Here is a 14,006-nt window from a genome sequence, read left to right on the forward strand (position 1 = left end):
AATGAAGATTAAAATAAAAAAAAAAAAAAGTGCTGAATGAAACTTGCTGGGAATTGAGAATGTAAAACCAAACATCAGTTGACTTTAGGGATTTGTTAGAGGATTAGTTTAGGTCATGTATATAAAATATTAGGAGAATATCTGACACACAATAAGAATTAGGATCATAGGTCCTATTTTATCACTTGTAAGTACCAGAAAAACAAACAAAAAAGCCCAAATGTCATGCAGAATTGTATACATTTTTATGTTCACCCCGTCTAAAATGCTTACAAAATTGATTCATTTAATTCTCACAACTATCCTGGGGTAGATACTATTATTTTCCCCATTTTACTAATGAGGCACAAAGGACTAAAATAACTCGCCCTAGGATACAGAGCCAAAAAGTGCCTGGATTTCATCCCTGGCAGTGTGACTCCAGGAGCTGTGCTCTTAACTACTGTACTACACTGCCTCTCAAGGAGGACCAAAGAAGGATGTAAGAAAGAAGTCACTGGGGAAGACAGAACAGGTCAAAACTACACTTACAATCCAATTTAAGAGTATAATTGATATTGAATAGACTAGGAAGAATATATAAGCAATTTAATAGCATTGCTTCTGAGGAAAATGGGGTCAGAGGATGGGAGGGAGGAATTTTTCACTATGTACTTTTGTATTGTCTGAATTTTTTTAACAAGTTCGTATGTTACCTTAAAACAAATCCAAAATAAAATCTATTTAATAAAAAAAAAGAAAGATATTTGCTGTTACTTTAGAATATAACAATAATCTTTATAACATGACTTTGTCCATGATGATCAATTATTACTGTGGGTCTCAGGTGACAAAAATCTACATGTATATATATAGTAATTTAAAAGATACAAGTTTTACTGAGATCCTAAACACAGTTTTAGGCATAATTACTATAGATAAAAATCCCGTACTCATGAAACATGGACTTAACATCAAATCAAGACTCTTCACGACCATGTGGTGTCTCTTACCTCACTGTTGTATAACCACAGGCGCATATCTTCCTCTTTGATGCGCAGCCTCTGAGACAGATATTCATGAATTTCCTTGATGGTCTGCATTCGACTAAAACAGCCTGTATAGGCTAAAACCCGTTTTAAAGGTGCATTCGGAGAAGGTACATTCCCTATGGTCATAGTGATCACAATAAGGAAAAAGGAAAATATATATTAAAAAAAAATGCATCCTGTCAGCAATGGGGACCATACTATTTTAGGAAATAGTGATGAGAGATGAGAATTACAGGCTTAATTTTATAAATTAAGAGTATATTAGGATTTAAAATTAAAATAAAACTTGCTCAGAGAGGGTTCAAAGCCTCAAGTTTGAAAGGAAGAGCAACAACAGCCCAGAGGCTCAAATAATTGGCAGTATTTCGATCCTTAGAGAGTGGGCACGTGCTGGTAAACATTAATGACTGACACTGGTATTTGGCTGCCCATAGGTGGGTCATGTTCAAGAGAAAAATAAAATAAAACTCAGTGTAGAAGTAGGGAAGATAAAATGCAACTGGATTTGAATTCCACAGTTAGATGATAAATGGATTCACCTGATCCATTTTCTTAAAATAAACTGTCTTCAAATTACTAATTCAATAACTTTCAATCATTAAGTAGCCCAATTACCTGATACTTTGGTTCAATTACACACAAAAAAGAAAACTTTACTTCCGATTCTAAGTAGTTGTAGAATCCAGATGGCCAAACAGAACTTTAAAGTGAAGTGAAGAAGCTTCCTATGACAAAAGAAAAAATTGCCCTACTGAAAGTTTAGGAGGGGGGAAAAATCACTGGCTTGCCTGCCCAAAAAGATGACAGAAGACAAGAGTTTGAATTCCTGAAAAGCTCAAGGTAGAAACACAGAGTGGCAATATAAGGGAAAAGAGTGAAGACGGAAGGAAGAATATACCAAGCCTAACCACAAAGAAATCAAAGATAGGTTGCTAAAGAAACATGCTAAACCCTGATTTATAATTCACTAAAAAATCCAGACAAAAGCTATAGCTTAAAATGATCATCACTGCCTACAGGGAGGTGACTTTTTTTTTGAGCAACTCAACCCCAAACAAAAATATAAACAATATATCAGTACAATTACATATTCCAAGTATTTTCCACCCATACAATGGTCAAGTCAGCTTCTTCCCTCCCATTGAATGTGCTTTTAGTGAGTTTTCATGTACTAAATAAAGCTGAGAAAAGTATTGGCATCATCCTCTTTTTCAGAGTCCCCAAAAAGAATTCACTCACTTAAAATAGGGTGAAACATTATCTAAGTAACCAATGACTTCTGTAGCCTTATCTGCAGAAAAGGCTACATCTAAGTCATCATAACTTTGACAAGGTTTGCAAACATGTCACTTGAAATGAAAAAGCCTAGTACACAGTTGTATTAAATGGAGTAATGACAAAGATGAACATTACGTTATGGCAGAACAAAACCAGATTACGATCAATTTTTAAACACAAAGCAAAGCAAATCTTTTACTATCAGCAAGCAAAGGATAGTCCCTGAAAGAAAAAAAAAAGCAATTTTCTCTAATAATAAATCAGAGGATTAGTTATAAGATTACAGCAAGAAAGCATATTTTTATAAACTTCAAAATGATTAATGATTGATTTCATAACTAATTAGTAAGGAATACATTTCAAATGAAGAACAAATTTGGCAGATCAGAACTAGGATTCAGAAGCATCTGCAAGTGTAGTGTACATGTCAATCTTTATTGTCCTACGCCACCTAGGAAAATTTGAGTTCTAAACAGTTTCTATAGCTTAGCTCATTAAGCAGGCAGCCACTTATACACAATTTTGTGCTTTCAAACAGCACCAACAAATCTAGTGGATTTTACAGAAGCAGCAAAAATCTAGGATCAGCCCAAGAGTTATAAAGAACACAATAAAAGAGCAACAACTTGCCTCTCATATGTTATCTTTCAAAGAGAATTAAAAAAGACATGTAATATGGATGCCACGGAAGCAAGGCTAATGCTTTTTTACTCAATGGGAAATTAAATCAAGAATATTTAAGAGATTCTATTTCAATGACGTAATTTTGTCTGTTCCTTTGACATTTTTCTCAAAGACAGTTTGATTACCGAGAGGCCACTGCTTTGCTATAATTCTTACCAAACATTATAAGAAAAAACTCTTTATATAGTATCTGAATATAAACCTTAAGGAAAGTATAAAACTAACCTAATTCAATTTTAAGGGAGGGTTGGTTCTTTGAGGGTTGGTTTGGGTTCAGAGGTAGTTCTTGCATACTAAGTTTATTGCATAAATTACAACAATATTCTGGCATTGGTTAAGACTGTGCAGATGGATGAACTCATTATTTCTTTACTTCTGAAGAATAATTTCAAATATTTGTAAGTCAAAAGCACAGAGCAAGTCAATAAAATTTAACTTTATAGAGAAATCAAAGGGGAACTTTTTGCATGTTAAACAATAAAATGGGAACTTTTTATATGTTTTTATAGGCTTGATATTTTTCAAAGCAAACATGTCCCTTTTATTTTCAAAAATATACCCTTTGATCTGTATTATCTGTCTCTTACAAAGCTTCCTTGGACCTAATATGAGAAATGTATCACATTTTGCAAACCCACCCCTCACCCTACCCTGCCCAAACTGCTATATATGTTTTGTCCTGAAGTACTGCAACCCTTCTCCCCCTGCTACCTGATTAGAAATAGCATACTGATCAATATGGCAATTTACCTTATAACAAAACCTCTGCTATCATTAGGCAGTTATTTATCGATCCAAAGGTAAATAGGAGGCCACAAGGCACAATGATTTGTTTTAACTAGGGCTGGAATGATTTGTTTTATTCTTGTGCTTAGAGATGATACTGCCAAAGGAATTACTTCTTCTAAATTTGAGTGGAGTTGAAAAGACCAGTTAATGACTGGCAGACCGCAACTTAGGTCTACCAAACAACTTATAATAATGGCTTGTCTCAGAGAAATAAAGTCTGTAAAATATTTTTTAATTTATTATATTTGTATATTTACAAACCAGAAAAGGAAATAACCCTCCTCAGTATGCTGCTGGGATCTCGTTTCTACCCCATCCAGTCTTGCGCATGACCATAGATCTGAATCCCACAAGTGATTTATTGATTCTGCATGAAAGCAGATGGGAATGGGTATTAATACAGTGGCTGACACAAGGCTTTGAGCAACCTGGTTTCCTGTTTTCTTTTTTTAGGAAATTCATGGTATTCTTGCTGCATTCTTAAGTTACCTCTCGGTAAATGCTGAGGAAACATTCTCAGGCTCATCATACCCATATTCACCCAGATGTTAGACTGCTGTGTCCGAGTGGCAGGCTGCTGTCTCAGGAAGAGAAGATAGCGAGGAAATAATTCCAGCTCTGGGATATGTGTCTTGCTATTCTTGATGACCTGATGTTTTAAACAGATTAAAAAAAAAAAAAGTGATTACTCTGAAAGAAGAAACAAAACTTGCCATTTTCATTTAACTTCTGAGATTTATCTTTAAATGAAAATGTTCAACAGGTTCACTACCTATATTTCAGTATATTACTGACATTCACAGATTTAAGTTACATGGGTTTGAATACTCCCAGGGTTCTGCTCCTAAACCGATCTTCCAAGATTAGAACTTCTTGTGGGTATTTTACTTCCCTGTCATTAAAAAATGAGTAACATCTCCCAGTGGTATAAATCTCCCTGGGAACGCAGGATAGGACTCCCAGGGATGAATCTGGACCTGGCATCGTGGGATCAAGAACATCTTGACCAAAAGAGGGATGTGAAATGAGACGAAATAAAGTTTCAGTGGCTGAGAGATTTCAAATGGAGTCGAGAGGTCACTCTGGTGGACATTCTTACGCACTACATAGATAACACTTTTTAGGTTTTAATATATTGGAATAGCTAGAAGTAAATACCTGAAACTACCAAACTCCAACCCAGTAGCCTTGACTCTCGAAGACGACTGTAAAACAGTGAAGCTTACAAGGGGTGACAGTGTGATTGTGAAAGCCTTGTGGATCGCACTCCCTTTATCCAGTTTATGAATGCATGAGTAGAAAAATGGGGACAAAACTTAAATTAAAGATAGGATGGCGGGGATGATTTGGGTGTTCTTTTTTATTTTTATTTTTATTCTGATTCTTTCTGGTGTAAGGAAAATGTTCAAAAATAGATTGGGGTGATGAATGCACAGCTATATGATGGTACTGTGAACAGCTGACTGTACACCATGGATGACTATATGGTATGTGAATACAGCTCAATAAAACTGAATTTTAAAAAAATAAGTAACATCAACATGAAGGAAATAATCTTAAATATTATCTATAATTCTGTAAATAAATAACTATCTTTTTTAAAGGATAAATTCCTAGACCTGGAATTACAAGGCAAAAATATGAAAGCTTTTATGATATCAACTACACAGTCATGCTGCCACCCAAAGTGTAGCGATTTACAATATTCCCAGTAACTTATGACTGCACTTACTTTCACAAAGCCTTACCAATGGACATCATTTAAAACTCCTCCTCTATTTCTTTAATAGATATAAAGACTATTACACATTTGCTTTAATTTCTACTTCTTGTATTATTTAGTTAGGATAAAAATGTTTCCAGATAAAAATTTACTATTTATATTCTACTTGTGTAACCAGTCTGTTCATATGTGTGTGTGTGTGTGTGTGGTGTGTGTGTGTATGTGTATAGTCTATGATTAAAACAACTAAATTGGAAGCACAAAACCATTTCTTTGGTTCACATTGTTGGGATAGGATTTTTAAATAGCCCTCTGTTCAAATAATCTGCTTGTCAGCCCACAGATATTTCATTATCAAAATATTGCTTTATGGGCTTTAAGAGCAGCACACTATCAACTTAGGATTCCATAAGGATAGTAGGGTTAACACTCAAACTCTTTAAAACAAAAAATCTTACAGAATCTTTAACAGTCTCAGGTGATCAGTCATTTATTTTATTCCCCTTTGCCCTATTTACCAAAGTTTTCTCCAAAAGAACATTTTTAAATCTTAATGGGGGCAGTAAAGAATCCAAGTTTTAAAAATGTTACATACCAAATCTTTAGGACTATTTCTTAAAAGTATTTTGCATGTCCTAATATGCTATACTATGGTACCTGAAAGACTTCATTCAGGAACTTTAATAATTCCTATTTAAATGGTAAGCAGTAAAAGGAGCTTTCTCTGATACTGTCTTTTCAGACCATTGGAAGAAACAAAACCTGTTCACTTTTTCCTAGACAGGTACTGACCACTCAAAGCTCAGTATAATTTCATATAATTTCAGTTTAAGTATGATTTTAGGAAAGATTAATAATTCATAACCTGTAGTTCTCAAACTACATAAAAACATACCTCTGGCAGAATCTGAACTGATAATAAAGTAGTTTTTATAATATAATTTATCTTGCTGTCCAAGATAAGTGATTTTGTGAGTAAATTACAGATTAACAAATTTTCATATATTCATACACATATTCCTTTGCATTTTAATTATTCTTGTCTATGAATTTGTTAACCTCAATGTCATCCAGCAAACAACACATGTAATATAATCCCTTCTTCTAAAAAGCAGTCTAGGTACAATCTTTAAAGAAGGCAAGTAGCCACATGTATCAAAATGTACACTGTACACTGGATATAGCAATTCCATTTACAGGAATTTACCTTAAAGAGACCACCATGCATGTTTGGAAACAGAATGCTTACCAGCACATTGTTTTAAACAACAGAAAGCTAGAAGCAAATTAAATGTTCTTACATATGCATGAGTGTACATATGTAATATAAATAAAGGAACACCATTGTATTGGCACCTCATACAGTGCTAAATACATGTTGAATGAATGAATGAATGAATGAATGTGATGGAACCTAAAATTATTTGTTCAATTAATTTGAACAGGTACTGAATACTCTGCTACCATAATGTAAGATCTAGTTTGTGGATAGTGAGATTCATATAGAAAAGTTATAAGATCCCTGCTATGCCAGCTTTTATATAACTGAGGAATATGAAAAGGCATTATTGGCTATACTTACAGGTCTAGGTAGGGCCAGGTTTGCTCCATACCAATGATAAAGTGCTCTCCACACAGGTTCTGGGACCATTTCATAATCTCTTCCATGGATCAGCTGTGGAATTCGTTTTAATCTCCCTCCTTCCAGTGTTAATGATGTAGCCTTAAAAAGAATGGAATGTAAATGTTGAATTTTAATATTAGGGACTCTTGTGTTTTGACAAAACCTACAGCATAAGAGAGTAAACTCATATGTCACAACCAGTTTCACGTTGCTGGAAAAAACTGAATTTTCACAAAGCGATTTTTAAGAAAGGGAACTTAAGGCAAATCATTTGGAAAAATCATTGGAGCATTTGAAAATGAGATTTTTTTTTCCAGATTTCTTTCAAATAATAAAAAAAAATTATTTTGGAAAAAATTTCCATATTCATGTGAAATCACATTTTCACAGTAGCTATCATTCACTACACTACTCCTATGCAAATACTAAATAATAAAATATTCTCTCAGAAATGCAAAGTGATTTCCATCTATAACACGCTAATTAAAAGAAACACTAAGTTTTGCTACGTGCTAAAACCTCTAGAATGAAATGTATTGGCAACTTGAAAGAGAATGATTGTAGGGTAAGATGTCAAATTATTTACCTTTACTGGTTCTTGAGTTACTAGTGGCTGGTTATCAATAGCTCCTGGTTTCTGAGGATTGAGATGCAGCAAAATATTCCCATTGGATCCAAGTAAACACTGGTTGTTATTGTCAGAAGTGTTATGTTGTCGAGCAAAGCACATATCTGCCCCTGGTGTAGCAGCATACAGAAAACCTGTAAAGAAAAAGAGGATGGAATCTCTGATTTTTAGTTATTATGCATAAATAGCCTTGAAGCTATAAACTCAACATCTGTGTATTAGGTTAATGCTATTATTCTGTTTGCATGTCTGTACAGTCTTAGATTCTGATAAATCTGTAGAAGGTAGGTATTCCTTTCTGGACAATACGTAGCATAGCCTTAGGCAAAATAAAAGCTTTTAATATTGCTACCAAGTGAAAATTTGGCCACCGTCCTCTAATAGGAAATGAAGAAGTATGGCCAAGCAGTTGGGCTTTCACATGGTCTCCCTTAATTCTTCTCTTCCACCTTCAAAAACATTCCAAATGCTCTTGACAGATAATGGCAATCAGAAGTCTCTAAACTAAATGGAAGGAGCTAAAACAATAACTCCACCAGAAGAGTTCTAAGTAGAAGAAATTATTCCCTAATATGTCTATTCAAAAGGAAGGCATGACCTTCATAATAGAAAAACACACAAAGAAAAATGATTAATGATGGCTTAGAGTTGTGAATGTCGATGATATTTTAAGACATCAACTCTCAACTATATGTTAATCTCAGGTGAGCGTTCTAACCATTAATCACTTTCTACCCATGGCACTGTTCAGCTGTAGGTAACACATGGTGAGCATATACCAAAAAGGATTAAGAAATAACCTTGGTGTTAAAGTTGACCAGAGCAGTTTTCGGCCTGCTAAGTAATCTTCCTAATGTCAGTCAGGGAAAGAAAAGCAGCAGGTTCTACAAAGAGAAGTTCTGTACAGAAAATGCTAGCTTTATCCAATTTGCCTACTCCCTACACAGAAAAGAAGAGAGGATCTCAAAGAGGAAATAACAACAGGATAACATCCTACTACTGTATCAGGAAAATAGGGATCAACTCAGTTCAGCTGAGCCACACAAACACCAAAGCAGCTTCCTTCTAAGTGTGGAACCACTGAATTTTAGGTAAGTTTCAAGGACTGAAGGGAATAATGGAACACATTATAAAAAGCTTTCCCAGTATTTTAAGATAATAATCCCCAAACTCTGGCAAGAAATGTCCCTAGAATCTGATGTGAAGGGTGTTTATTTACTCCAATGAAGGTATGCTTATAGAGTTCCGGAGATGGAAAATTTGTTCTCTCAAAAACCATCTTTCCAAATCTAAATTTACTGATAAAATAATTTAATAGCAATATGGAGAGAGATGGCTTTACTAGTGAAAACATTTTCATATTTAATTAGAATTAAGTAGAATATTGAAGAGCTTCTCTTTGTAAAGCTATGAATACATTCAAAGATCTTATAATTGACCATTTTATTTAAAACGTATTTCTGTAAATGGAAGCCTGTTGTCAATATCCCATCCACCACCCTTTCTGCCAAAGACTCATTGGCCACCATTTCTCCCAAATGACCTCATAGGAAACAAGTCATACTTACTGCTGCCAGTGGTTTCTGAGGCTTCAGATGCAGTAGAAATGTTGTCTGAAAATTTCTCTTCTGTGGTATTCAGATAACTGAGGCTGCCTCCTCCAGTTCTATCTTCAACTTGCTCCACAGGATGTACTGCAGTTCCAAAAGAGTATTTTCCTCCATTCAGAACAGATGATGGTTCAATCACAACAGGGTTGGTATCCTAAAAATCACAAAGTCAGAGATTAACAATCCAAGAACTCTGCAGCCTTCAAAAATGAATCCCCAAATTACCTGTTGTTTCTAATCCTCCTATGGTTGGCTACAATCATCTAAAAACATTTGAATATATACCTAAATTTTAGACTTTTTAAGGAGTAAGTGTATATATAAATAAAATTGGTAAAGCAGACTGGGAACAGACTATGAAGGGCTCTAAGCCACATAAAATAACTTACACTTTATTCTGCTGAAAATAGGAATACAGGGAAGGCGCTTTTTATATTAAAAAATTAAATAAATACTCCTTTTTTAAATGAAAGGTTACACAGTCACTGTAGAAAATATGAAGAAAATAAGTATCACCTGGATTCAGATTCTATCATTTAAAAATAACTTTATTTCTTGTGATTAAAAAAAGGGGTAAAAAAATGAGTGGAATGGAGTATATAGATAGAGTTAACGGCAGGGCTATGGATTTGAATTCTGTCTCCAAGACGTACCAATTTTTTGACCTTGTACAATAACTAAACTTCTAAGCCTCAGTTTCTTCATGGGTAAAAATTAGGATAACAGTATCTACCTTCACAGGGTTATTGTGACAATTACGTGAGTGATTAATGTAAAGTCCTTGGCATTCATTATGTCAGCTCTCATTATGTTTTTTGTTGAATAGATATATTTCATTTTAAACACAGCATACTGTTTACTTTCAGTTAGCATTTTATTGGTAAGATTTTTCTGCAAGAGGCTTTTAAACAGGAGAATAGCATAATCTAATTGTGCTTAAAAAATTCAAGAGAGACAAAGGTAGTGAAAAAATTTGACAACTGAGTATGAGAGAAGAGCAGGGCTAATTCCAAAGTAAAACACGAGATTCTGGCTTAGTAGACTGCATAGGAGTTGATACCTTTACAAGATGGGTGAATGGGATTGGTTTGGTAACGAGTTTATTTTGGAATATTCTGGTTTGAGATACCTGGACATTTGAGCCTAGAGCTCAGGACAGAGAAAGAGACTGGATATAAAGATCTGGGGTTCATGAGACTTCCTGAAGCACAAGAAAATGACATTTTCTAGATGTATGTAGAATGAAAAGAGAGTAATATTCACAGGATAGGAGGCTAGGGTACTGAGTCTAAATGATGAGATTGGCAGAGAAAAAACAGGAGATTGTAGAATCCCAGAAGTAGATGCCTCTAGCATAGAACTAGTCCATGAAGTTTGGCAGTGAAAAATCAGAGAGATGACCTGAGGAGAAAGAGGCAAGGTGCTATGAGAATGTGTGTATGTGTGTTTTAAAGAGAGAGGAGATGAGAATATTTATGACTGAAAGGGCAGAGAGAGAGACTAAAGGGACTAACCAGTGGAACAAGATCCTACAGGTATCTGAGGAGATAGGCACTAGCACAGGCAGAAGAACTAAGTGGCATTCAATAAACACTGATATGAATTACAGTACATAAAAATGGTCAAAGGATGTAGATCTTGAAGGCACTTCTTACAAAGGAACTAACTGAAACCCAAGAAAAACATCAAATTTAAAAGACAAAGTCCAAGCCATAGTGCAAAAATAGCATAGTTTATGCTTTTATTTCTTTTAATGCAACTACAGTGTAACTGAGAAGTTAGGATTTAACAAATGATTATGATTACTGAATCATTATATAGATATCCTTTTTACTTTCTAGTATATTAGAATAGCCAGAGGGAAATACCTGAAATTTCTGAACTGTAACCCAGCTACCTTGATTTCTGTTAATGACTGTATGACTATATAGCTTTTATCTTGTGATTCTAAAAACTTGTGACTGACTCTCATTTGTACCCCCTTATCCTGTTTTTCAACTTAACAGTCTTATGATCACTAAAGACAGCCCCTAATGTTTATTAATGAAGGGCCCTGAGTCAGCCCAGAAATAATCCACCCCAAATCCAAAACTATCTTGCTAAATGAAGTTAGATCTAACCAAAATTGGCCTGTCTGCCATGTGCAGTAGCTTACTAAACTTCAACTTATACTTTACTATAATACTAAAAAATCATATCCATCATATTAAGGCTGCTATTTTCTTACATATGTTCTGTGACTAAGCATGTAATCAATCTGTGCATGCTCAATAATTAGATCTCTAACCTCATCATCTCGAGCCATTGTGCTCATTATCCTAAAACCTACCCATCTTTTTCTAAATGTAATTTTATTGAGATATATTCACATACCATACAATCCATCCAAAGTATGCAATCAATGGTTCACAGTTTCATCAAATACTTGTGTATTCATCACCATGATCATTTTTAGAACATTTGCATTACTCCAGAAAAAGAAATTAAAAGAAAAAGACCCCAAATATCTCATGTCCCTTACCCCTCCCTCTTATCAATCACTAGTACCGTACTTTACCCAGTGTACATCTTTTGACACTATAAAACTATCAGAGTTATTCCAGTTTGGGGAGACAGATTTTAAGGACAATAGGTCACCTGGTCTCCTGGTTTCACGTTTAGCAATAAATTCTTTATCTCTTTGAAATCCTGGTGTCTTGGGAATTGGTCATTTGAGGGAATCAGGCAAGAGAATCCACTGCTTTTGACTGGTATCAACAGCATCCCTAATTCTAACCAACATTAGGAGACATATCAACATTTTTTTAGATGTTTTCTCCTCTTGGTCTGTAAGCCAGGTGAATGCTATCTATTTCTGGATCCTTTAAAAGCCAGCTCTGAGGAAATTCCAGTGCCTTTGATTGAAAGCACAGCAAGAAGACTCAGAGTAAAATCTAGGTTCATTTCACACACCAATTAACTTTACTGGTTTTAAATTTTTAAATAGCAATACAGGCTTCTTGCTAAACTTCAAACAATTCAGAAGTATACAGATTCACATTCTTTATTACAAAACCAAATGTTAGCATCTTCTGTTAATTATTAACTTCATGAAAGTGTGGAAAAGTAGCAGATTATTTTGAGTATTAAACAACCCTAATGCACAATGAATTATGCGAACTATGTTTCAATTATCTTTCAATCCTTCGATTACTCAAAGAGATAGTCTCAGTTTGGTGCTAATATGCGGATCTAACATTTGATAATTTGATAATTTCCCTTTTTAACAAATAATTTCTCTTTTTAACAAAGAGGCTTCAATCAAATTTAATATCTTGCTTTATTTTCATTCTATTTATTTCTATTTTTACCTTCTATTTCTGGCAAGTGACAGATTTTCCATTTAAGAGAGTGAATAAAGCTTCCTTTTAAACTACATTTATTTAAGCAAAAATTGTGATCATAGTTCCCAAATGACTAAAAATTGAGATTCTACAGTAAATATGGATTTTTGACAATCAGGAGTTTTAAATGGGAATATCCACCAAAGAAGTAAAAATTGTATGGACTTTAGAGCAATAGAACCAAATTGACCTAAGGCCCACAGAAGTAGAAATACAAATTAGGCCTGAGTAGTTTATGTCATCAAATCACATCTGGATGTCAGACCTGTGGATTTCACAGCATTTTAATAAACATATTATTGATCTTTTCACAGCTTTTCTGATACTGAGTCCATACCAATGCAAAATTAATTTTCAAAAGAAAATTTTCAGTAAATCAAATGACATTATTTTAATTAATTTGAATTCTTTCTGATTTATTTGGTCTGGAGAGGAACACTTCTAATTTTTTTAAAGTGCTCTATGTGATTCTACTATGCAGCCAAAATTGATAGCCATTGCCCTAGTGAAGATTATGGTCACATGCATTTGTTTTCATAATGTGCTCCAGATGCTGAGAATACAGTGACTGATTTGTTACTGAATCTATTACTTGCTCTGAAACTTGCTTTTTAGAAAGATTCAGAGTTTAAGGAGTTTTGGGCCATGTGCTTCTTTCCCATAAAGATGGAGAAAGACAGCACAGCCACGTTAAAAGAATAACAGCGCCACATTTCCCAAAAATAAGTTTTCTTCCAGGTCACTTTGTTGTCCTCCATAAAATCACTTTATTCTTGCCACAAATATTCTTCAACTTAATTAATGATATCTACATCACTACCATATGGTCCACAGGCAACTCCTTTTAAAATTTATACTCACTCTTTTATTCTATCTATAATAAGGTTATCTGTGTAGTATAAATTATGTTTTAAAAATTTGTAGTAATATGTTTCAAGGAGGATTAGATCTTCTCAACCTTACTTGAGCAAACAATTTTCTTTAAGTTTCCTCCGAGTTTGGCATTTAACAGAATTCTCCAGAGAGAAATATTTGGAATTGCATCTTAAATGCTTTAATGGGTTAGAAAGTGCATAGATCGAATCTACAGATGTCACTGGCAAGAAAGTAGGGTGATAAAAATATTATCAGCCATTAAATTTGTTAGGTTGAGTGTTACAATAATTGAACAATAGAGTGATTGTAATAGTTTTTCAGAGGCTGCAGTCTAAATGGTTCTTTTTCTCCAGAGATTACACACTATACCTTTTGCTTTT

At 34.2% G+C, this 14,006-nt stretch overlaps 1 protein-coding gene across 5 annotated transcripts in view; it reads right to left on the reverse strand.

The window, feature by feature from the left end:
• The window catches only part of USP32 (ubiquitin specific peptidase 32), a 333,441-nt gene that overhangs the window by 49,533 nt on the left and 269,902 nt on the right, over positions 1-14,006 (reverse strand). For 4 of the 5 annotated variants that reach the window (XM_037809640.1, XM_037809643.1, XM_037809641.1 and 1 more), the window contains 5 exons: positions 9,326-9,521; positions 7,716-7,891; positions 7,088-7,228; positions 4,272-4,431; positions 993-1,147 (listed from right to left, as the gene is read on the reverse strand). In XM_037809640.1, coding sequence (XP_037665568.1) covers positions 993-1,147; positions 4,272-4,431; positions 7,088-7,228; positions 7,716-7,891; positions 9,326-9,521 — 828 coding nt within the window. The remainder of the gene's footprint in view (positions 1-992; positions 1,148-4,271; positions 4,432-7,087; positions 7,229-7,715; positions 7,892-9,325; positions 9,522-14,006) is intronic. The other variant, XM_037809642.1, reaches the window with a different exon arrangement.

This window comes from Choloepus didactylus, chromosome 18, assembly GCF_015220235.1.
Source record: "Choloepus didactylus isolate mChoDid1 chromosome 18, mChoDid1.pri, whole genome shotgun sequence".
In the NCBI taxonomy this organism is placed as follows: domain Eukaryota; kingdom Metazoa; phylum Chordata; class Mammalia; order Pilosa; family Megalonychidae; genus Choloepus; species Choloepus didactylus.